Genomic DNA, 26,985 nt, shown 5'->3' on the forward strand with positions numbered 1-26,985 from the left:
GTGATGGAATTTTTCTGAGGTCAGATTCGGATTCAGCGCAGCAAAAACCTTCGGGTATAGTAGGTCTGGTCTCTGATTCTGAGAATTGTTGGCCTGTGTAATTATAGTTTTAAAATGTTTGCAGCGTTTTCATCTAACTTCAGATAAATAATATCTCGGGAATTTATTGTGTAGGTACTGAGCCGGACCACATTGGTCGACTCAAAACTGACTTTCTTGGGGTTTATGTTTTTGAAAATATTTATTTTTTCTAACTTTAATAAACAAATCAGTAAGCCATAGATGTTGCTGTCGTTCTCGAAAGCATACTTCTTGGTGGGAAAATCAATTGTTTTGTTCAAAACTCGTATTTCTGGCTTAAGAATTCAACAATATTTGATAGCAAAATTGTTCTTTCTCGGCTAAAATTTTTCTTTTTTTTTTATATCCATATTTTCGGTTTGTAAATTCATCTCTTCATGTAGAACTTTTATTTTTTTTTTAGAAAAGCAACTCACTGCGGTTAAAAATAAATCTGTTTCGGTTTAAATCTAACTTTTTGTTCAAAATTTAACTGTTTTGTTGAAAATTTGTATTTTTGGCTTTGAAATTTAAAAATTTGACAGTACTTTTTTTACTCGATTAAATTTTGTTTATTATCATTACTTTAGTTTTAAAAATCATCTCTTTCTGTAGAAAAATAAACTGCCTGTTTAAAAATAAATCTGTGTCGGTTAATAATAAACTTTTCGTTGAAAATTGAACTATTTTATAGAAAATTCGTATTTTTGGTTTGAAAATTCAACAATTTAATATAAATTTCTTCCTTTCTCAACCAAGTCTTTTTTCAATATCCATCTTTTTGGTTTGAAAATACATCTCCTTTTGTAAACATAGGCTATTTTTGTTAAAAAATTGAAATATTTTTTTTCGAAAATTCGTTTCTTTGGCTTTAAAATTAAAAAGTTTGATCGAATTTTCTTTCTTTCTCGATTAAATTTTGTTTAATATCATCGTTTTGGTTTGAAAAATAATCTCTTTCTGTAGAAATTATAGACCTTTTTTTGGTAAAAAAGAAACTGTCCGGTTAAAAATAAATCTGTCTTGGGTAAAAATAAACTCTTTGTTGAAAATTGGACTGTTTTGTAGAAAATTCATATTTTTCGTTTGAAAATATTTTAATATCCATCTTTTTCGTTTGAAAATTCATCTCCTTTTGTAAACATTTGAACTATTTTGGTTAAAAAATTGAACTGTTTTGTAGAGAATTTGTATTTTTGGCTTCAAAATTCAAAAATTTGATAGAATTTTCTTTCTGTCTCGATTAAATTTTGTTTAATATCATCGTTTTGGTTTTAAAATCCATCTCTTTTTGTAAAAATTATACCTTTTTTGGTTGAAAAAGCAACTGTCTAGTTAAAAATAAATCTGTCTCTGTTAAAAATGAACTTATGGTTGAAAATTGAAATTTTTTCCTTTTTTCACTTACTTTTTTTTAATATCCACCTTTTTGTTTTAAAAATTCATCTCTTTTTGTAGACATTTGACCTATTTTTGTTAAAAATGCAACTACTTTTTTTAAAAAGTGGTATTTTCTGCTAGAAAATTTAACAGTTAGGCAGTAAATTTAACTATTTGGTTGAAAATTGATGAATTTGGTTAAAAATTCTTCTTTGTTAAAGCATATATTTTTTGGATAAAACTGCAACTGTTTTGTTTAAAAAATAATCTGTTTCGATTGAAAATTAATTTTTTGTTAAACATTCAACTAGTAGAAAGTTCAACAATTTTTTAGCAAACTCAACTGTTTGGTTAAAAATTGATGCAGTTTGTTTAAAAATCTTGTTTTTTGGAAAAATATCAATTTTTTGGTTGAAAATGCAATTAGTTAAAAATCAACCTGTTTCAATTGAATAATCAAGTTTTTCTCAAATTCGTTTTTGTTGGTTAAACCCAACTTTTTTTTTATTTTAAATACAAATATTTTGCTTGATAAAATATCAACTATTACATTTTTTATTGAAAAATTGTGTTTTTAAGTGGAAAATTGAACTGCTTGGTTAAAGACTAATAATTTTAATTGAAAATGAACTTTTTGGTTGAAAATTAATTTTTTGCTGAAAATTAACATTTTGTTGAAAATTAACTTTTTTCTTAAAAAATAACGTTTTATTTTTTGAAAATTCATATTCTTTAGTTTAAAATTCACCTGTTTAATAGAAAATTCGTCTTTTTAACATGAAAATTCAGCTATTTCATACAAAATTAAACTGTTTTGTAGAAAACTTATTTTCTATGTTTTGGAATTAAGTTTCTTAAATGAAAACTTTACTACTCCATTGATATTTTTCGTTAAAAAATCCATCTATTTGGGTTAAAATGTTTAGAAACGAAAAAATATAAACTAAAGATTAATCTGAATAATGAAAATAAAAAATTGAGTTTCAAAAACTAAATAAAATTCTGGTTTCCCATTTTTTTATCTCAAAATTTAGTATTTTAATGTATTTGAATATTTAAAATTTTCAAAGAATTGGAACTAAATGAATGAAGCATTGTAAAATATTCCATTTTGTAACAATTTGGCGGTTATTATAGGATTTCAATAAGTGTTAACTAATTGGAGATATTATTATTAAATGTAAACAATGATATTCTAATGCTATAAATTTTATTTTTTCAGTTAAATAGTATTATTTGTTTATATGTATTTCATATTATTTTCTTTAAAAAATGTATGCACTATTTTTATTTATAATATCAGTGAAAGCTTAACTGTATTAAGTCCATCGCCATTTCCATTAGATTATTACATACACATGTAGTAAATTACTCCTCTAGAATGTTTTTTGTCTTTCCTGTAAATTTTCAAAACATTCAAATTGGAAAATTCAAAAGCAGAAAACCTTTGACAGCAGAACAACATTTGGAAGACATCACAAATTTGTAGGGATTTTAATTTGAAAAACGGAAAATTTTAGGTACAAAATTTTAACAAAACAAAATGAGAAAATTTTTGAATGCATTCATATTTGGAAACGTTCTAGGTTTGAAGCAAAACCAAAATTTGGAAAATTTGGTAGGCGCAACTAAATTTGTATATTGCCTAATGTTAAGGCACGAAATACTAAATGCTTTAAATTGTAAGGCATCAAAAATTGTAAAGAATTATATTTTGGATGCATTGGAATTCCGAAACGAAAAATGAAGTCCCTAACCTAAAAATCCTTCCGATTCAAAACGTGGTTCTTTGAATTTCTGACACGAAATGATCATTCTCGGATTCTAATAATAAATCCTGATTCTGTAGCCCACAAAGTTCATTGACAATATGTTTTGCTTCCATATCCCCAAGAATGAAATATTTTTGATATTCTCTTAAGTGGGGGAAAAAGTGGAAGGGATGTATAAAACCTCTACCAAGTGGACCACCTCATGTAAAATAATCTTACTAATTCTTGAATAAATAATTATAATAATTATTTACTTTCACACTTATTTTGCCTAGGACGGTCCACTATAGATACGTGGCCCACTATTGGGGTCATTACCCTACCACAGAAAAAATATCCCAGATCACTTTCCAAAGACTCAGCTGAGGATAAAAATCACAAGAACCACACAAATCTAGTAAATATTTAAATTTGGCAAGAACATCTCTTCAATAGTTTTCAAACATTTTTAAAATACTTTTTTTGCCAGTATGTATAATTGCACCGAGTTTCTCGATTTTGGAGGGGTCTCCTACACAAAGTTAATTTGAGAAGACAAGACGGCACTTTCGAGAAAGTTCAAGTCACAGCGCGATTTTGCAAACGAGGCTAGGAAAGGGGCGTTTTTAATCCTCGGGTTGATAATACATTTAGAACTTTTACTAATGGTATCCTTTTTTTTTTTTAGAAAAGCCGGACGCGTACGGGTGGGTCACTTGGTTATATTTGAAGACCGGCGGTGCCCAGTAGGTCGCGTCTTGCGGAAGATGATTGTATCATCCTCGGATGGCGTCGGTGTATACGGTATCCGAACACGTGGTGTCGGTGACGGAGAGGCAACGAGACTGCACCACCAGTGGACACCAAGCACTACTAAAAATACTAAATATCTACGATCCGGCCGGCACGCGACACTTCTCGTGCTCAGAGAATAGAATTAGATTAGAGACGACCCTCTGATGATGTTTGCGTCGAGATTTTGATTCAATATCCAGCTCAGTAAACTCAAACGGAAGCTGGGCTTCAATGCTTCCTCAGATTGGGGAAGATCTTCTCGAAACAAATAAAAAAGCATTTTTTATTTTTGGTCTCAATTCTACATGCCAAAATCTTCTTCATTTTCAGCCATCCCCGAAGAGAATCATACTAAAAGGGCACCCATTTTCTTATATTTTAAGGTTTAAGCACTGCTATAAAAAAAGAAAACACAGCCACTTCTATTTTTCAACTTAATTCTACATGCCAAAAGTTTAAATTGAAGCAATCCCCGAAGAAACTGGGACTAAAGAATAGTTGGTTTAAGGGCATGAACCACACTGTCACGTGACCAGTTCTTTTAAACGAACTTACTCCTTAAGTAACAATTTCAATTAATTTTCTATATCGGATAGACATTCATATTGTCTTAGTTCAATTTCATCTGGTACGGAAATTTGATTAAAGTTATTATTTAGTAAGTAAACTTGTGTAAAAGAATTGGTCACGTGACAGTCTGACACATGCCCTTAATGCCATTCTGCATTCCCAAACCAGTACCATTGTTATTTTGGGTTTTCCAACTGTATCCAATGTAGCTTCGTGCAGCGGAGGAAGGCCAGCCACTCCACCTGAATGACCATGGGATGTTGTTGGATTCCTCTGCCTAACCCCTCTTGTCCTTTGAAGTCATCTGTTTGCCAGATTTCCTCTTGGAGGAGCAAATTGCCATTTGTTTTTCACACATCCCTGTCTGGGATGAGGAAGCAGAAGCCCCTGGTGAATTTTAAATGTTCTTGCCTTATGTCTCGAAACGGCAATGTACTGATGTCACTGGGGAGCCTATTGTGTTTAGACCCCCAAAGATCAGCTATTCGCTCTGACCAAGCGGGTCTCCAGATGCTTTGCTCAGTTCAGTTTATTATCCAGGATTACTTCCAGACATTTAACCGAGTCTTAGACCATCAGCTTCTTACCACGAAACGGAGGAGCCGTCGACTTTAGGCACTTTGCACCTTTTCTTAAAGATGGCCAGTCTGGTTTTTTCCGAATTTACCTAGAGCCCTAATCTATCGCACCAGAAATTAACGATGCGCAGTGCTGAAATTGTAAGACCCATCTTAAAGTTGTTCTCGCATTAATTTGCCTAGACACTTCGCGAGAAGCTTTGACTGATGTTAAAAAGCCGACTTCACAGGCTTCTTTTCTGAAAACCATGACGGTTTTTCCTCTTGACTGAGAGCCCATTCATCCTATATCCCTTCTCCTTTCCCCAAATTGTTTGCTTAAAATTTGGAATTCAAATAGGATACGTAGATTTTTCCCAAGGCATAGAGTATTTCTCTTTGCTTCACAGAATAAAGTAATGATAAAATTGGTTGCAGGAAATTTTTTAGAGGGATAAAGTTTTATTCAGACAACTTCGCTTTTTTCAAAACACATGTGTTGTCATGGTAAAAGAAAAGAAAGTTTAACCGACATTTTGTTAATGTTTATCCTGTAAACTTAATTTTTGTTGCTGAGAATCTTTCATCTGAAATCGATGTAAAGTTTATCTTCTGTTTTTTTCTGTGTTATGAGTATTGTCACTTTACATTCAAAGTTCAAGTGATATATTCTTTTCAAAAAGTGAAAAATAGTAATTCGACGTGGAATTTTATAAGCTTTCTAACCGATTTTAAAAAATTGTCTAGCTTTATTTTCGTCTATTGTGTTTTAAAGTCATCAGTGTATTTTAGTACCACTCGCGCTAGCCGTGTATATAATTTCCGATGGTAATATTTATATAAATTAAATTAATTTTGTTAATGGCCTATGGTCGAACACAATACATAAATTTCTGCAAATCCACGTGTTTGACTCATGTCGACCCAACCCTAAAATTCCTTTTAGATTTAATCTTTACTCCATTAAGTTGCGGACAGCATGCCCATTTATTAATTAATACACACATGAACCATGCCAGACTTTCTCCCCAATTTTTAATTTATTCAGTCTATATTAACTCTACAAACTTTATTTAAAAGCAATTGTAAATACTTTTCAATAAAATTAGAAAGATTCTCCACTCGGAAAACTTTTTTAGCTTGTTTAAAATTTATGAAAAACCCCCTATTAATTTAATCTTATTCTTAATTTTATTTTGGCAACTTTGTTAATGCAAAAGCATTCCAGTCTCCAAACAAATGTGAGATCAACGAATTTACTACACTAATGAATGACCTCCTGAATTAATAATTAACATGTTGCTTAAAAATTATTATCAGGGTGGCGACTTGACCGGAAAATACTTGAAATTATGAGGATTTTAATGACCGGAAAATGACCGGGGATTTAATTAAAAACCGAAAATTTACTTCTGATCACAGGAAAATTGAAGTTTTCCTTATTTTAATAATTTTGTTCAATTTAGAAAAGTAATTTCTTCATAATTTATTATTGAATTTTTATTATTTTTTATTTTAAGAAAAACCTTTTGCAATTTTTTTCTCTGTGAGAAAATTGTTGTTTTTATTTTAGAACAGGAAGTTTCCACAAAGAAATATAATTTCTCTTGGATCAGGAAATTTTTCACCTGAAACGGGAATTTCTTTAATGAATTATAATTCGGATTTAGAAGAAAGGAATCTTAAAAAATCTCTCTTCCAAATGAGAATTCGCCACAATTTGAAAATTCCCTTTTCTAAATTTTACATAAAGAAAGCACTTCAAACAATATTTATTGTAAAAGAAGTATTTCAAACAAGAAATATTTCTGAATTATGATTTTAAAAAGTTTTCAGTTAAAAATTTAGCTAATTGGTTAAAATTTTAACTTTTTTGATCATCACTTTTATTTAAAATTCATCTTTGGTTGAAAATGTAACTACTTTGTTAAAAACAAAATGTATCTTTTTTTTGTCAAAATACAACTATTTGGTTGAAAATTGATACTTTGAATTTAAAAATTAAACGATTTGTTTAAAAATGTATGAATTTGAAGATTTTTTGTTTTAAATGAAAATTCATCAGTTTTGTTAAAAATTAATTTCTGCAACTCAAAATTTGAATATCCATTTCAGGTTGAAAAATGATATTTTCTTGTTCAAAATTCCACAATATTTGGATGGAAATTTGTCTTTTTTTATTTGAAAATTCAACTATTTCGTTCAAAATTCACGTATTTTGTTCAAAAATCGATTTTTTTCTCAGAAAATTAGCTTTGATAATTTGGTTGAAAGTTGAAATCTTTTGTTAAGAATTAATTTTTGCGATTGTTTTTAATTTGGATGTTTTTTGATTGAAATTTTTTTTTGTGTAACTGAAAATGTAACTGTTATTCCAGTTTAATATTCCATAATTTTAATTAGGAATTCATCTCTTTGGTTAAATATTAATTTTTTGACAAAAATTTAAGGAATCAATTTTTGGTTAAAAAATTATCTTTTGTTTAGTTGAAAATTTGTCTTTTGTTTTAGTTGAAAACTCTTATGTTTGGTTTAAAATTATTTGTTTAAATTAAAAATGTTACTATTCCATTTTCGGTTGAAAATTATGTGTTTTTTTTCTTAGTTGAAAATTCAACTATTTGGTTTGAAAATTTGTTTTCTTTAATTAAAATTTCCACTATTTCTTTTTTTGAGGGGGATTCTGAACCTATCTATTCAGATTATTACATTTTCAAAATAGGAAAGGAAACATTCCACAAATTTTTAATGCATTTCTATTATTGCTAATATTTAATAGATTCTTTTTACAAAAATTTAAATAAAAATATTTCTTTCAAGAAATTGAAGTAAAATTATTTGGATTCAATTAAAAAAATTTCAGGGTTTCATCGAAACCCCAAATATGACCCAAAAATCCAAAAACTACATTTTTACGCATTATTATTATTTTTTAACAATTTGCGTCGTTTTTTTCATACAAATAATTACTAATGGACAATTTAAATATTTAGCATGACTTTTTAAACAATTTTCAATTGCTTAAATAAATGTAAATTATTTAAACAAAGATTTATTCCCAAAAAATGTAAAAAAATAATCATATTTTCTGATAGAAATGTAATTGTTTTTCATTGTTTGCAGAAGTATTTTTCAAAAAACATTATGTAATTATCTACATAATTATTTATTATCTATTTTAAAAATTTGTGAAAATTGAACCAGAGATGTCAACTTTCTTTTTAAATTCGTATCCTATGCGACGTTTTGCTCAACAATTACATAATTTTAATGCATTTCTTTTAATGTTTAATAAATGTCTATTTGTTTAAACAATCTTTATTTGCTAAAATTATATTTAAAAAATTATATTATATGAATATTTTACTGAAATACTTAATTTTATAAACAAAAATATTAATTTTTAAACAAAAATACTAATTTTCAAACAAAAAGATTAATTTCCTACCAAAAAATATCATTTGCAACAAAATACATGAATTTAAACAAAATAATTAAATTGTCAAAGGAGACAAATTTTTAACCAGATACTCGAATTTTGAAATAAAATAAAAAAATTTAACAGAATATGGAATAGTTACAGTTTGAGTAAAAAAATTAAATTTCATGTTAACTGATGAATTTTCAACTAAAATGATGAAACCTCATTTTGAATAGTTTAATTTTAAACGAAAAAAAAAAAATAATTTCCAAGCAAAACAATGAATCTTTAAGGCAAAAAGTTCCACTTTCAAAAAAAAAAGAAAAACAATAATGATAATAATTTTGACTGAAAAAAGATCAATTTTCAACCAAAACGTAATTAAGATTTAAGTTAAAAAATCAATGTTAAACAAAAAAAGACGAATTTTCAACTAAAAAATATCAATCTTGAAACAAAAATTGAATAAATAAATTTTGAGTAAAAAAATGAAAGTCCAATAAAAAAATGAATTTTCAACTAAAATTAAGGAATATTCAACTGGAATAGTATTTTCATTGTCAGTTTAAGAAAAAAAATGGTTTTCAATGAAAAAAGAAACAGATTTTGCATAAAATAGTTAAGTTTTCGGTAAAAAAAATTCATTTTCATCCAAAAGTAAAACAAATTTTCAATCAAACAGCTCTTTTTTTAACCAAAGAAATGTATTTTTTAATGAAAATGATGAGTCTTCAATAAAAAAATTAATTAACAACAAAAGAGTTTATTTTTCAAGTAATGAAATTTATGTCTAGCCTGAAAGATTAATTTTCAACTAATACGATTAATTTTATACAAAAAAGACAAATTTTCCACCAATTGCATGAATTTTTGAAAAAATAGTTTATTTTTTAAATAAAAAATATCAATTATCAACCCAATACTTAAATTTTTATCCAAAAAGATAAGACTTCAACCAAAAATAGAAGTTTAGTTTCTAATTAAAATTGAATTCTTACTAAAAAAAATCAAATTTTCGGTAAAAAATTCATTCTCATTCAATAAAACTAATTTGTATTTAACAAAGGAGTTTAATTTTTAATCAAATAAATTTCTTTCAATAAAAAAACTAGTTATATTTTAAAAAAGAGATTAATTTTCAATAAAAATGATGAATCTTTTAACAGCAAAATTAATTTTTAACCAAAAAGTTTAGCTTTTAAACGCAAGTAGTTAGATTTTCAAGAAAAAAAAAACAGGTAAATTCGTAACAAAAAATGTTTTTAAAAATTATATTATAATTGAGGAATATTTTCTCTTTGAAATACTACTTCTACTCTAAAAAATTACTTAAAGTACTTTCTTTTTCTGAACATCGAACGAAGGAACTTTTAAATTGTGACGAATTTTGACTTGGAACAGGGATTTTTTAAAACTCCTTTCTTCTAAATCCCAGTTTTAATTCTTTTGAAGAATTCCCCATCTATGCGAAAAATTCCCTGACCCAAGAGAACTTATATTTCTTTACCGAAACTCTCTTTCCTAAAATAAAAACAATATTTATTTACCAAAATTACTAAAATAATAAAAACTTAAATTTTTCTTCATTTAGAAGTAAATTCCAGGTTTTTTAAATTCAATTCACGGTCATTTCCCGGGCAAGTCGCCACCCTAAAATAACTATAATTTGTTAGAACAATTGCTTATCCAAGAATACTTTAAAAATCGTAATTAATTGTATGCCTTCTGTTTTTTTTAAGTATCGAAAAATAACTGCTCGAGCAAATAAAAATTGTTTAAACATTAGAAGAAATATATCAAAATTATTTAATTATTCAACAAAAAAGTATCATAGGATAACAATTTAAAAAAAAGTGGAAATCTCTTTTTCAATTTTTATAAATTTTGAAAATTAACAATAATTAATTGTTTAAATAATTACATAATGCATTTTGGATAAGCCTAATATTGATAGTTTCCAGTTTTCTCCATTAAACTTAAGGAAGCACTTTTCAAATGATAAATGCATGTCCCGGAAGTTAGATCCGCAAACTTATTTTTTCTAAAAAATTCAAGTTGTGCTAAATTGTGCTAGACTTGTGCTCATTTGTGCCGTAAATAGTTTTTTGAAAAATCAAAAATTACGGGCACAATTTTTGAAAAACGTTTTTTTGCTAGATCCGCAACTTCTTACTAGAGTAAAAAAGAAAGGTTGTGCAAGGCGACTCGAAGTATACACAATTTTGTGCAAGAAATAAAAACTAAAAAAACATACAAGATCTAAAAATAACTAAATTTCGAAAAAATAAAACTTGTGCTAAGTTGTGCTCGACAAATGCAGTCTTTATTTCCTCTAAAAAAATTGATCTCTCGTAATTTTGTTAGAAGGAATAAAGACTGCATTTGTCGAGCAGAAACTAGCACAAGTTTTAGTTTTTCGAAATTAAAAAAATAATACATTTTTTTTGGTTCTTTTTAAAAGGTTAGATTTTTGGAATTTTTATTTCTTGCACAAAATTGTGTATACTTCGAGCCGCCTAGCACAACCTTTCTTTTTACCCTAGTAAGAAGTTGCGGATCTAGCAAAAAAAAAAGTTTTTCAAAAATTGCGCCCGTAGTTTTTGATTTTTCAAAAAACTATTTACGGCACGAACGAGCACAAGTCTAGCACAATTTAGCAAAATTTAAATTTTTTAGAAAAAATAAGTTTGCGGATCTAACTTCCGGAACATGATAAATTTATAGTTGAAGCTAAGACTAGAGAAGACAAAAACGTTCTCATTTCTCAATGAATATTTGGAGTAAAGGGATACATTCTATTTTTAATACTGTGAGTAACTGATGCATTATGGTCTTTATCGTGGCAGAAAGAGCTGCAGATTACGTCACGACTTGGAGGATATGGACACGAAGAAGAGAAACAAAAAGAGCAAAGGAAAGTGTATAAGATTCGAAATGGTGGATGACATCACCTACTCTCTTTTGGCGATTTAATTAAACCGTAAAAATTAAACTAAAACAATTTAAACCAACTTTCTTCCCTTTTTCGCCGATATTCAAAGATTGTTTACAAAAGAGGCTTTTGGTTTTACAAATAATAGCAAGCATCATCGATCATAGTTTTTCCATTTGAAAAGAAAAATAAAGTTTAATAAAAAATTTCAAATAGTAATTTATTTTTTAACATTTTGCTAATGCGTAGATTCGAGCTAAAGTTAGATTCTTAGATCTGAGAACGAGGAAATAAGTATTATAAGTTTGTTTTCAAAGTTATATATAAAAATAATTTTCCTATAATTCTTGAAAAAAAATTAGCAGGTTTCTGATTTATTGAAAAAGAATCTAGAAAATATTGAAGAAATTTATTTTATTTCATAGAATTTTACAAAATATTAGGAAAAATTCGAACCAGTTTAAAATATATTTAAGGCCTCTAGAATTCTGGAAGAAATTAAAAAAATAATGTATACGTTTATGGATATATTTTCAAGTTTTAAAACAATTCGAATTTTTTCTACATTTATTAAAAATTCTGCGAACTCAAAACAACTTTCTTAACCCTTTCAGATTGTTATTGGACAATTTTGTAAATATTTTGAAAAGTTTTCAAATATTTTCCTAAAATTTGTATTATATTTATAAATGAGACTTCTAAATATCTCTGAAAGTTATTAACTTTTTTCTGAAATGTTGTAATCTGGCAAAATTGAAAAATATTGCTTTCAAGTCTTCTACATTCTTTTCGAAATTTTAAGAAATTTTGAATTTAAACAGAAATATAAATAAAGTTTATCAATTTTTTGTGAAATTTCAAAATTCTTATTTCTTTCTTCAAAATCTTTAAAATTTTACATTTTTAACAAAAAAATTTGAAATCTTTACCATTCTTTTTCAAAATCTTCAAAACTGCACTTTTAACCAAAATTATTGAAATCTGTACAAGTTTTAATTATTTTTGAATCGTTTTAAAACTTCTAAGCATATCTTAAAATTGATTTAAAAAAATTAAAAACCATTAAAAATGTTCCCAATAACCTTAAGTTTTTTTATCCTTTTGAAACCTGTAAAAATTCTTAAAATGTTTCGAAATTATTTTCTTCAGAATCTTCAAACATGTACATTTTGGTTCATTTTTTAAATAAATATTTTCAAATTTAAAATTATTTTTCAATCTTCTCAAAGCTTCTAAACATCGGTTCAAATTTTTCAAACAAAATTTCCCAAATTTTGTTTTTAATTTTGCAAATAAAAAATTGCCTTAAGATCTTCCAGATACTTTTTGATAATCTTTCGGATTTTTCAAAAATATTATATTAAAATTCATTTTTCAAACTAAAAAACATTTTTAACTAATTGATGCATTCAGGATTTAAATCAAGAAAAAAAGGAGGCATTTTGAATTTAATTAGGAATCTAAATAAAGTTTATCAATTTTTTGTGAACTTTCAAAATTCTTATTTGTTTCTTCAAAATCTTTAAAAATTTACATATTTAACAAAAAAAATTTCAAATCTTTACCATTATGAATTATTTTTTATTCACTTAAAAATTTCTAAATATGTTTGAATATCTAAAAATAACTTAATCGCATTTTTTATCAAATGTAATCTTGTAAAATAAAAAATTTCATTTGAAATATATTGAAATCTTCAATTTCATCTTAAAATTATTTTATTTTTCTTAAATAAAAAATAATTTTACCTTTACCTAGGAATTTAAAGAAAATGTATTTATTCTCTTGAAACCTTCCAAAATGTTTGAAAAGCATCTTTTTCAAAATCTTCAAAACTGCACTTTTAACCAAAATTATTAAAATCTTTACAAGTTTTAATTATTTTTGGATCTTTTCAAAACTTTTAATCATCTCTTAAAATTGATTTAAAAAAATAAAAAACCATTAAAAATGTTACCAATGACCTTAAGTATTTTTTTTATCCTTTTGAAACCTGTACAAATTCTTAAAATGTTTCGAAATTATTTTCTTCAAAATCTTCAAAGATGTACATTTTGGTTCATTTTTTAAATAAATATTTTCAAATTTAAAATTATTTTTCAATCTTCTCAAAGCTTCTAAACATCGGTTCAAATGATTCAACCAAAATTTCCCAATTTTTTTTTTAAATTCTGCAAATAAAAAAATTGCCTTAAAATCTTCCAGATACTTTTTGACAATCTTTCGAATTTTTCAAAAATATATTAAAATTTATTTTTCAAACTAAAAAACATTTTTAACTAATTGATGTATTCAGTATTTACATTTTCAATTTAAACATTTTCAATTTAAAATCATTCAATGTTGAACTTTTTTAATTCAAAATTGTCCCATTTAGAACTATTTAATTCGACATTAAAAAACTTTGAACAATATAAATTTAATATTAATCGATTTTGAACTTTTACAATTTTTAATTCAATACCTCCATTGAAAAAAAACCTTTTAATTCTTCTGAATTCCTTGAACTTTACGTATGCTTTTTGATTCCAAAAAAGTCAAAAAAATTCAAAGTTTAAAGAAATAAAAAGAATTTAAAGATCTCCAGAAAAAAAATTGAAAAAATTCAATGTGAATTCAAAATCATTCTTTTCAAACGCAGACACAAAGACGAAAAAATGCAGCGGGATATGTAAAAATGAAAGTTTTATATTACGACATGTTTTCCTAAGTGAAACTTACCGTAGAATACTTATATACCACAATTCGTTTATTTTCTAGACTTCTTGATTATTTATACTTAAAAAAAAAACTTTTTTTTCTGAAAAGAACAGAATGTAAATACCTACTATCATAAACTATTAATAAATATTTGAAAAAGAAACTGATAATTTCGAAACTGCAATCGACGTTTTCAGCTGCTGACACCTTATATATTTTTTTAAATCACATGTATATGTTGCCTTAACCAAATATTTAGAAGATGGAAATACATTTGCAGCTCGAGTGCAAAATTCTGGTGCAGAAAAAAGACAAGAAAATACGAAAATTTCAGATTTTGTAATGTAAAATGTTATTAAATCTTAAAAATAATTAATTTTATATTAAAGAAAAACAAAATTTCAAAAAAATAGTTAAATTTTCAACCAAAATGGTGAATTTTTATTTTAAAAAAAATTCTCAACAAAAATTATAATAGTTGATATTTCCACCAAAAAATATTTCAATTTTCAATAACAAAAATTGTTGAATAAAACCAAAAATACGAACTTTCAACCAAAAAGTTGAATTTTCAACCAAAAACGATATTTCAATTCATAAAAAAAAACTCATCCAAATTTTTAGTTTTCTAGTCATAAAGACGAATTTTTTAAAAAAGTTGAATTTACAACACAAAAATATGAATTTTCTACCAAAATAATTTAATTTTCCACTAATAAATATTAATTTTCAACCAAAAAGTGAATTTTCAACTGAAAAAGAATGATTTTCTAGAAAAATAAAATATCCAAATTTTTGGTAAAAATAATCATTGAAAAAAAAAATTTTTAACAAAAGAAATGAAATTTTAAGCAAAAAGAATAATTTTCTATCGAAAAAGAATCATTTTTAACAAAACTGATGAATTTTCTACCAAAAAAAGACAAATTTAAACAAAAATGATGAATTTTTAATTTAAAAAAAAATCAATTTTCAACAAAAAATAGAATAGTTTCATTTTTAATTAGAAAAATAAGTTTATGGGAAAGTAAATAAATTTTTAACGAAGCACTTAAGTTTTAAACTGAACAAATGATTTACCAACAAAAATATTAAATATCTATTGAAAATTAATTCAAAGAAAAAATTAAATCAATTTTTAGTTGAAAAAATTAATTTTCAATTTAAAAAACAACTAATTTGCAACAAAACAAATGAAATTTCAATCAAAAAGAATTATTTTCTGCTAAAAAAAGAATAACTTTTAACAAAATTTATGAATTTTCAACCAAATATTTTAGTTCTTAATGGAATTTTTCAACAAATAGTCAAATTTTCAACCAAAAGAATTAATAATATACAAAAGAATTAATTTTCTACCAAAAGACCAATTCAAACAAAATAGATGAATTTTCCACGAAAAAAGACAAATTTTTAACAAAAAATATATTTTGTATGTTTTTTTAAATTAAAATAAAAATAAAAATTCACATTTTAGTTAAAAGAATTAATTTTCAATTAAAAAGAAATTCAAAAAAAAAAAATGAAATTTCAACCAAACAGAATGATCTTCTGTGAACAAAGAATAATTCTTAACAAAATACATGAATTTTTAGGCAAAGAGGAAAATTTTGTACCAAAAAAAGAAACAAAATAGATGAATTTTCAAGTAAAAAAAAAATGTCAACAAAAAATAGAAGTGTAAATTTTCGGTTGCAGAAATTAATTTTTATGCAAATAAAAGTAATTATAAGTAAAAAATTAATTTTCTACCAAAAAAAGAAACAAAATAGATGAATTTTCAAGTAAAAAAAAATTCAACAAAAAATCGAAGTTTAATTTTCGGTTACAGAAATGAATTTTTAAGCAAATAAAATTAATTGTAAGTAAACAAATTAATTTTCTACCAAAAAGCTTTAATATCTTTTTAAAAAATTCAAAGAAAAATGGAAGTATTAAGTTTAAAAAATTAATTTTCAAGAAATGAAATAAAATTACAACCAAAAAGAAGTATTTTATACCAAAAAAGAATAATTTTTAACACAATATATAAATGAATTTTCAACAAAAAAAAAGTTTTTAGTAAAAATAGTTTCATATTCGGTTAGAGAATAATCAACCAAAAAAAATTAAATTATTATTTTTAGCAAAACACATGGTTTTTCAACCAAATATTATAATTATTAATAGAATTTATTAGTCACCAAGAACTTGAGTAAATCTACTAGTACATTTAACCACTCTTTTCTATTTTAAATTCAACAAATGAAACAAATTCAAAGACTCCCAATTCGGGAATCTTAACTCTTTCCGTATCTCCTAAAAGATAACCTCAAAATTAATGACATTAAGACTTTATTGAGCAATAAAATTCAGTCTTTCATATTCTCTTATGAATTACAAAGCAGCCACAAGTTTTAATTGGTTTTAATCATCGAAATTATCTGCCGGGGAAGGATGTGTAGTTGTGACAGATTTGCTTCCGATTGCGTTTTGAGGTTATCATATTGATAAGCGCTTTTTGTTACTATTTTACAATCTTCACTCACCTAAATCATCCATTTCGTGAAATTTCTAGAAATCCTCGATGCACAGGACACTGAAAATTCACTGAATTATTCACTCGCGGTAAAATGTTAAAAAATGACAGGGATCGTAACGCGGAAACACACAAACGTCACGACGAGTCTCGGCAGGACACTGAAGCGAAACTTACAAACATGGAGGCCTTATTCTCTCGTAATTCGTAATTCGTAATGTATACAAACTATCTTCACCAATAACATTCGAACGTTTTTCTGCCACAATCTTCCACACAACCGATATATTTTTAACTCTTAAAATGAAGGAGAATTGATTTAATTCGCTTTTATTCTTTAAAAGGAATTTTTACGGGATTAAAAAAAGGTTTGAAAACGTGGAAAAAAGGTTTAAAAAAAAGTCGCTCAGGAATGCAAACCGTAAAATGAATAAAGTATCCGTAATATATTCAGAATTCAGGCTCCACTCTTCCCACCTTCTTGAAAAGGCATTGTTTCTTCTTCTCTATTTTCAAGAAATTTCACAATTTTAAGGTTAGGGTTTTAGCCAAAAAATGGGATGACTGAAAAATCGCGAAAACGAAAATTACAAAATAGATCAATTTCGGACAGTTTATAATATATATTTAATAATATTACCGAATTTGAATATTTTAGATAAAAATTCGTCTTTTTAGTTTAAAATTAAACTACTCGGTTAAAAGATAAGCTACTTTGTAAATTTTTTTCTTTAAATATATTTCTTTGACTGGAAATTTATTCTATTTTTTGTTGAAAATTGATCTTTTTTAGTTGAAAGTTCGTCTTCTTGGGTAGAAAATTAATTGTTTTCGTTGAAAATTCATTTTTTTTTGTTTAAAATTAAACTACTCGGTTGAAAGGTAAACTACTTAGTAAACAATTTTTTTTATTTAAATAAATTTCTTTACCTGAAATTTATCTTTTTTAGTTGAAAATTCGTCTTCTTTGGTAGAAAATTAATTGTTTTGGTTGAATTTTAATATTTTTTGTTAAAAATTAAAATACTCGCTTGAAAGATAAGCTATTTTTGAAAAAAATTGTCAACAAAAATTTCTTTACCTGAAATTTTAATTATTCCATTTTTTGTTGAAAATGTATCTTTTTTAGTTGAAAGTTCGTCTTCTTTGGTAGAAAATTGTTTTGACTTAAAATCAAAATACTCCTTTAAAAGATATACTATATTGGAAAATTAAAAAAAAATTCTTTCACTGAAAATTTATCTTTTTTAGTCGAAAATTCGTCTTCTTGGGTAGAAAATGAATAGTTTTGGTTTAAAATTAAACTACTCGGTTAAAAGGTAAACTACTTTATAAACATTTTTTTAAAAATAAATTTCTTTACCTGAAATTTTAATTATTTGATTTTTGGTAGAAAATGTATCTTTTTTAGTTGAAAGTTCGTCTTCATTGGTAGAAAATTGTTTTGGTTTAAAATTAAAATACTCTTTTGTAAGATATACTATTTTGGAAAATTAAAAAAAAAAATTCTTTAACTAAAAATTGATCTTTTTTAATTGAAAATTCGTCTTCTTTACTAGAAAATTAATTTTTTTGGTTGAAATTTAATCTTTTTTGTTAAAAATTAAAATACTCGCTTGAAAGATAAGCTATTTTGGCAAAAAATTATTTAAAACAAATTTCTTTACCTGAAACTTTAATTATTCCGTTTCTGGTTGAAAATGCATATTTCTTAATTAAAAATTCATCTTCTTTGGTAGGAAATTAATTGTTTTGGTTTAAAATTAAAATATTCGGTTGAAAGATAAACAACTTTATACAAAATTCTTTTTTTAAAAATAAATTTCTTTACCTGAAATTTTAATTATTCCATTTTTGGTTGAAAATGTATCTCTTTTAGTTGAAAGTTCGTCTTCTTTGGTAGAAAATTGCTTTGGTTTAAAATTAAAATACTTGTTTGAAAGATATACTATTTTGGAAAATTAAAAAAAAAAAATCTTTAACTAAAAATTGATCTTTTTTAATTGAAAATTCGTCTTCTTTGCTAGAAAATTACTTTTTTTGGTTGAAATTTAATCTTTTTTGTTAAAAATTAAAATACTCGCTTGAAAGATAACCTATTTTGGAAAAAATGATTTAAAACAAATTTCTTTACCTGAAACTTTAATTATTTCGTTTCTGGTTGAAAATGTGTATTTTTTAATTAAAAATTCGTCTTCTTTGGTAGAAAATTAATTGTTTTGGTTTAAAATTAAAATACTCGGTTGAAAGATAATCAACTTTATACAAAATCCTTTTTTTTTTTTTAAATAAATTTCTTTACCTGAAATTTTAATTATTCCATTTTTTGTTGAAAATGTATCTTCTTTAGTTGAAAGTTCGTCTTCTTTGGTAGAAAATTGTTTTGGTATAAAATTAAAATACTCGTTTGAAAGATAAACTATTTTGGAAAATTAAAAAAAAATTCTTTAACTGAAAATTGATCTTTTTTAATTGAAAATTCGACTTCTTTGCTAGAAAATTAATTTTTTTGGTTGAAATTTAATCATTTTTGTTAAAAATTAAAACACTCGCTTGAAAGATAAGCTATTTTCGAAAAAAATGGTTAAAAACAAATTCCCTTACCTAAAACTTTAATTTTTCCGTTTTTGGTTGAAAATGTCTATTTTTTAATTAAAAATTCGTCTTCTTTGGTAGAAAATTAATTGTTTTGGTTTAAAATTAATCTTTTTGGTTTAAAATTAAAATTCTCGGCTGAAAAGTAAACTACTTTGTACGAAAATTTTTTTTTGTTTGTTTAAAAATTAATTTCTTTACCTGAAAATTTAATTATTCCATTTTTGGTTGAAAATTAATATTTTTTAGTTGAAAATTCGTCTTCTTTAGTAGAAAATTAATCGCTTTGTTTAAAAAACAATCTATTTGGATTAACACTAAAACACTCGCTTGAAAGATGAGCTATTTTAAAAAAAAATTTTTAATAAATTTCTTCCACTGAAAATTCAATTATTCCATTTTTGGTTGAAAATTTATATTTTTTAGTTGAAAATTCGTATTCTTTAGTACAAAGTTCATTTTTAGTCGAAAATTCATCTTTTTGGCTTAAAATTAAACTATTCGGTTGAATGGTAAACGACTTTGTACGAAATTCTTTTTTTTTTTGAAAATAAATTTTTTTACCTGAAAATTTAATTATTCCATTTTTGGCTGAAAATTTATATTTTTTAGTTGAAAATTCCTCTTTTTTAGTAGAAAATTAAAAGTTTTGGTTAAAAATTAATATATTTGGTTAAAAATTAAAAACTCGCTTGAAAGATGATCTATTTAAAAAAAAAATAATTTTTTAAAAATAAATTTCTTTAACTGAAAATTTAATTATTCCATTTTTGGTTGAAAATTTATATTTTTTAGCTGAAAATTCGTCTTCTTTCGTTGAAAATTCATCTGTTTTTTAATTAAACTACTCGGTTGAAAGGTAAAACGAGTTTGTACGAAATTCTTTTTTTTTTTAATAAATTTCTTTACCTGAAAATTTAATTATTCCATTTTTGTTGAAAATCGATCTTTTTTAGTTGAATGTTTGGTTGAAAATTCATGTCCTTTACTAGAAAATTAATATTCTTATTCAAAAATTCATCTTCTTGGTTTAAAATTAAACTACTCATTTGAAAGAGAAACTACTTTGTAAACTATAAAAAAATCTTTCGCTGAAAATTCAATTTTTCCATTTTGTTGTTAAAAATTTATCTTTTTTATTTGAAAGTTCCTCTTTTTAGATAAAAATTAATGTTTTAGTTGAACACACATATTTTTGGGTGGAAAATGAAGCTCCTCATTTGAAAGAGAAACTATTTTGTAAACATTAAAAAAAAACCAATTCTTTAGCTGAAAATTCAATTATTGGATTTTTTGGTTGAAAATTCATCTTTTTTAGTTGAAAATTCAACTATTTGTTTAAAAACTCCTCTTTTTAGTTGAAAAATTAACATTTTAGTTAAAGATTCATATTTTAAGGTTGAAAATTAAACTATTTTGGAAGTAAATTTAACTAATATTTGCTTAAAAATTCGGCTTCTTTGGTAGAAAGTAAATTGTCTTACTTGAAAATTTATCTTTTTGGTTTAAAATTAAACTACTTGTTTAAAAATAAAATTACTTTGATAAAAATGCATTTTTGGGTTAAAATTGAACTTTTTTAGTTTAAAATTTCTCATTTCTGGTGTAAAATTTAACTTTTTTAGTTGAAAATTCGTCTTGTTTAGTAGGAGATTAATTGTTTTAGTTGAAAATTAATCTTTTTTGTTTAATATTAAGCTACTTGTTTAAAAGATAAGCTATTTTGTAAAAAAATCTTTTTTTTTTTTATTGTAAATAAATTTCTTTAACCGAAAATGGAATTATTCCATTTTTGGTTGAAAATATGCCTTTTTTAATTGAAAAAAGCTATTTGGTAAAAAATTAATCTTTTTATTTGAAAATTAACTTTTTAGTTGAATGTTCTTCTTTTTTGCTTGAAAATTTATCTTTTTTAGTTCAAAATTCAAGTATTCAGTTGAAAATTAACTTTTTAATTGAACATTAATATTTTAGGGTTGAAAATTTAAGTATTTTTGTGATAAATTTAACTATTTGGTTGAGGATTCATAATTGTAGTAGAAAATTCAATTATTTGGTTGAAAATGTAACTATTTTTTTTTCAAAAAATTCTCTTTTTGGATGAAAAATTTGTTTACTCAAGATTTAACTTCCATTTTTGATTGAAAAATGATATTTTGTTAGTTTAAATTTACACTATTTGGTCAAAAATTCATGTATTTTGTAGAAAATCTGTTTTACTTTGGTGAAAAATTGATTTATTTTGTTGAAATATTAAGAATTAAGTTAAACAAATTTATTTCCGAAATTTGAAGCATTTCGCGGCAGCCTTTGTTCCTAACCAGGGTGATTGTTTTTATCCAAGAAAAAAATTCTGCAAAACTGCAAAATTCAAAAAAATTTTAAACTTAAAAGTTCTTAAATTAGAAGTTAAATGTTTTTCATTCTAAATAGCTTAAACATCATTGAAAAGCTTTAAAATTTTATTTAAAAATCTTGAGAAATCTATAAGTTGTTTAAATTTTTTTTTTCAAATTTAAAATCAATTAAAAATGTATTTCATAACTATATTTAAAATTAATTGAATTTGTCCTACAACTTCTAGAAAATCCTGTGAATTAAAAAAAATGTCCTTCAAATTTTTCTACCAATAATAAGTATTCAATTATTATTTCTACATTAAAAATCAAAAATGTCACTTACAAAATAAAATTTTTTTGAATAGAATAAAAATTTTAACTTTTAATGTTTAAAAGCTTTTCGAAATTTAAAAAATTCAAAGCTTTCTACATGAAACAATTAGGTTTCAATCGCACCTTTACATTTTTAATGACCAAACCTTTTTTAATTTCAAACTTTTAAAATTGAAGTTTCAAAGTTTGTCAATTCAAAAATTCCCAAAATATAAATCCACGTTAACATTTTCAATAATCTAAATTAAAGAATCAAGCAATAAACTTTAAAAATTTTTCAAAATTATATTATTTTGCGTAATTTTAGGCTAGACACATTAAAAATTGAAAAATAATTTTTTTAACTTAACAGTTCTTAAAATAGAAGTAAAATTATTTTGATTTTAAATCGTTCAGACATCCTTTAAAAGCTTAAAAATTTTATTTCAAAATCTTGAGAAATCTAGAAGTGTTTAAAAATGTTTCCAAATTCAAAATAAATTGTACGAAATTCTTTTCTTTTTTTGAAAATGAATTTTTTACCTGAAAATTTAATTATTCCACTTTTGGTTGAAAATTTATATTTTTTAGTTGAAAATTCGTCTTCTTTAGTAGAAAATTAAAAGTTCTCGTTGAAAATTAATCTATTTGGTTCTATTATTTTGCTTTTAAATCGTTCAGACATCCTTTAAAAGCTTAAAAATTTTATTTCAAAATCTTGAGAAATCTAGAAGTGTTTAAAAATGTTTCCAAATTCAAAATAAATTGTACGAAATTCTTTTCTTTTTTTGAAAATGAATTTTTTACCTGAAAATTTAATTATTCCACTTTTGGTTGAAAATTTATATTTTTTAGTTGAAAATTCGTCTTCTTTAGTAGAAAATTAATCTCTTTGGTTAAAAAACAATCTATTTGGTTTAAAATTAAAATAATCGCTTGAAAGATGAGCTACTTCGAAAAAAAATTTTTTAAAATAAATTTCTTTAAGTGAAAATTTAATTAATCTATTTTTGGTTGAAAATTTATATTTTTTAGTTGACAATTCGTCTTCTTTTATACAAAGTTCATTTTTAGTCAAAAATGAATCTTTTTGACTAGAAATTAAACTACTCGGTTTAAAGGTAAACGACTTTGTACGAAATTCTTTTTTTTTTTTTTTTAAATGAATTTTTTACCTGAAAATTTAATTATACCATTTTTGGTCGAAAATTTATATTTTTTAGTTGAAAATTCGTCTTCTTTAGTAGAAAATTAAAAGTTTTGGTTGAAAATGAATCTATTTGGTTCTATTATTTTGATTTTAAATCGTTCATACATCCTTTAAAAGCTTAAAAATTCTATTTCAAAATCTTGAGAAATCTAGAAGTGTTTAAAAATTTTTTTAAATTCAAAATAATTTTTGAATTTTTTTCGGAACTTTTAAATATATTTCACAATTAATTGAATTTTTTCTATAACTTTTAGAAAATTCTGCAAATTAAAAAAAAATTGAATTTGAATTTATAAATACTACTAGAACACTTATTATTTGTAAAAATATTAGAGTAATTTTAAGAGATATTTAGAAGTGTAAAAAAGATTCGAATTAAATTTAGAACTTGAAATAATTTCAAATTCTTACAGCCGAATTTGAAATAAAATGTAGATTTTTGCAGATTTCAAACAAAAATGTAGGTTTTTAAAAAAAAAATTGTCAAAGACTTCAAAAGAATATAAAAATTTCTTAAGATTCTTAGGAAACTTGAAAATTTTTTTCACTTTAAAAACTTATTGAAACAGAAAGTTTAAGAAGATTTCAAGGATTTTTTTTCTGAAAAAAAATGTTAACACACTTTTCAAATACAACAATTAAAATTAAGAAATTTCAAATTAAATGGGATGCAAATTTAAAAAAATACTCACAATATTTTTAATTTGATAAAAATCTTTAATTATAACTGTATTATGGATTTATTTTTAAATTGAAAATAGTAAAACGCACGTTTACATTTTTAATGGCTTAAAAAATTCATAGAAATAATATATTAATAAATTTATTTATCAAATTTAAATATAAATAATAATATAAATTAAGACCTGAAACTCTGAATTAAAAATATATTATTGTTGAATCATGAAAATTCTTATTTAAAAATAAAATTATCAGAATAAATTATATATTAATTTCAATTCTTATTCAGACTTTCGGATTGAAATAGTTAAAATCTGGAAAATCTGAAATTTTGAACGGATCTAGAATTGTTTGGTCAAATCAATCATTGTTCAGATCCATTTTCAAAATAATTTATTTATTTATATTTACAGTTGATAAAATGAAACTGTTTTTTTTTTAAAAAAAAGGTCAACTTCAAATTCTTTTAATTTTTAATTGTTTAAATCTTCAAAACTGCACTTTAATTATTTTTAAAAAACTGTTAAAATCGAACTTGGGCAGATTTTTTTCTGAAAATTCGTCAAATTCCTGGTTTCCCTGTCCGGCGGGCACCCTGTTTTTTTATTAAAAAAATCTTCGATTTTAAAAACTTCTAATTTTTGTACCTATAAAACTGCATTTTAAAATTCTAAAATAAATGATATAATAATTTATAAAAATCACAATTTAACAAATTATTTTAAAAACGGTTGAAATCAAAGTTGGACAAAATTTTTAGAATAAAAATTTTGTAAAATTCCCAGTCACAGGCCACCCTGAGATTTTTTAAATTCAAAATTCGACTATTTTATTGAAAATTGAATTGTTTTGCAGAAAATCCGTATTTTTGACTCGAAACTTAGACAATTTGTTAGCAAAATTAACTACATAGTGGAAAATTTATGCATTTTTTTTTTTCAAAAATTGACTTTTTTTTTAAGAAAATCAATTTTCTTAGTTAAAAATCTAACTATTTGATTGAAATTTAAAGTGTTTCATTTGAATATTTAAGGATTTTATTAGAAATTCCTTTTTTGTCGGTTAAAATCATCTGTCATTTAATTAAAATTAAAATATTTTTCATTTGGAATATGAACCATTACATGTTTTGTTGAGAATTATTTTTTTTAAATCAACTAATTGCTTTAAAATTAAACTTTTTTTTATTGAAAATTCAACTGTTTTTTTATACAATTTTTATATTTTGGAATGAAAATTCAACTACTTTGGTAGGAAATTAAACTATTCGGTTGAAAACTAAACTATTTATCTGAAAATTCAACTAACTTGTCGCAAGTGTTTTTTTTTTTTATTGCAAATTAATATTTTTATCTGAAGTCATTTTGATTGAAGCTTCAACTATTATATAAAAAAAGCGTATTTTTCAGTTAAATTCAATTGGTTGATAATTCCTTTTTATTTTGGTTAAATACTAATTTTTGAACTAAAAATTTAGAGATCTCATTTTTGGTTGAAAATGTATCTTTTTTGTTATTTAAATTTTTAAAATAAAAATGTAATTGCCGGTTAAAAATAAATCCACTGTCATTTCCCGGGTTTACGTTCCAGCAGCCACCCTGTTCTTTTAATTAAAAAAATACGCTTAAAAATAAAAATCCAAAATGAAGAATTTTAAAAGTAAACAATTTTTGAATAACGCATTGTAAACTCAATAATATTATAATTAAAAAAAGTTTCAATTCAACTAATTATTTAAAAAACTGTTGAAATAAAACTCGAACCAATTTTTCTTCTAAAAATTTGTAAAATTCCCGGTTATTCGCGGCCTCAAAAAATTACCCCAAACTTCCTAAAATTCTCAAAATCCTGAATTTTGTTTTTTAAAATCTTTTTTATTAGATTCTCGATCATTTTCACAAGAAAACATCGTACAAACAATAAATGGATACGATACATAATTTGTCAGTTTGCAGAATCTATCTTGAAGTAATAATTCTACAATGAGAGTGAAAAAATGAAATTGAGATCAAGAACTATGTATAATAGTTTCTTTTTTTTCTACGTAAATGTCTTTATTTTATTAAAATATTAAGTAGCAATTTCCTCTTCTATTAAAAACCGTTAACTGAAAATCGACAAAATGCAGAGGATTTTAAACCTACTTTCTTAATAAAACGATCAATCGATTTCGAGCGATCAATCGATCGATTTAATGCCGGGAAAAATAATCGAGCGAGCATTAGTTAAACTAATTTTTTCTGTAGCCTTTGGTACTTGTTCCAAGTGATTTTTGCAGAATCTGCTTTATCGTACGCACAGCGTTGATTTCGAATTTCTGATAGATTTAAATGCACCTGAAATTTTATACCTCTCAAGAAAAAAAAATTACAAGATTTGTACAGACTAAACGATAAACAGATAATAGTCGGGGAATTGAAACTGGCTTAGTGTCGAGCAGCGAGTGACTTTCTCGATAATAAATAATTTATCGCTGAACAGGAGGAGCCATTGGCAGACCGGAAGCTCCCACACTCGAAATTGCTGCATTGGGACCTAACAAAACTTGGTTCCGTTGCGCCCGCTGCGCCTCATCCATTTGTGCACGCTCCACCTCAAAAAGAACCGGTGCGACTAAAATTGCAGACGTGCTGAAGAAGAACCATGTCAGAGTACACGACACTGAATACAATCCTGAAAATGAAGAAAAAAAAATCTCCAATTTTTAAAATTCCTAACAATCTTATAGATATTTTTTTTTTATTTATTTCTGTTGGAGTTCTATGAATCCCTAAAATATTATAAAATTTCTTGAAATCCCTGGAAAACACACCAATCTTTTTAAATTCATAAAAATATTACACAATATTTTAATTTCTTTTCAAGGACGATAAATCCCCTGAATATTGTAAGATTAGGATGGCTGAAATTTGTTAAAAATTCATTTTTTGATCAAAATTTATCTTTTTTAGTTGAAAATTAAACGATTTGGTTCAAAATTCATCTTCTTTGTTAGAAAATTAATCTTTTTGATTTAAAATTAAAGTACTCGGCAAAAATGATTTTTTTTTCAATTATTTAAATTCATAATGATCTTATAAAATCTTTTAATTACTTTTGAAGTCCCATGATTCCATAAAATATTGTAAAATTTCTTGAAATCCCTGGAAAACACACCAATCTTT

At 24.4% G+C, this 26,985-nt stretch overlaps 2 protein-coding genes across 2 annotated transcripts in view; both read right to left on the reverse strand.

The window, feature by feature from the left end:
* Positions 1-16,809, reverse strand: part of LOC117181521 (paxillin) — a 99,880-nt gene extending 83,071 nt beyond the window's left edge. Inside the window, exon 1 of the mRNA XM_033374293.1 lies at positions 16,695-16,809. Within this exon, the coding sequence (XP_033230184.1) occupies positions 16,695-16,707 (13 nt within the window). The 5' untranslated portion in view covers positions 16,708-16,809. The remainder of the gene's footprint in view (positions 1-16,694) is intronic.
* An 8,941-nt stretch (positions 16,810-25,750) lies between these two features.
* Positions 25,751-26,985, reverse strand: part of LOC117182170 (mitochondrial import receptor subunit TOM22 homolog) — a 15,329-nt gene continuing 14,094 nt past the window's right edge. The window contains exon 3 of the mRNA XM_033375220.1: positions 25,751-26,494. Within this exon, the coding sequence (XP_033231111.1) occupies positions 26,289-26,494 (206 nt within the window). The 3' untranslated portion in view covers positions 25,751-26,288. The remainder of the gene's footprint in view (positions 26,495-26,985) is intronic.

This window comes from Belonocnema kinseyi, chromosome 10 (genome assembly GCF_010883055.1).
Source record: "Belonocnema kinseyi isolate 2016_QV_RU_SX_M_011 chromosome 10, B_treatae_v1, whole genome shotgun sequence".
In the NCBI taxonomy this organism is placed as follows: Eukaryota; Metazoa; Arthropoda; class Insecta; order Hymenoptera; family Cynipidae; genus Belonocnema; species Belonocnema kinseyi.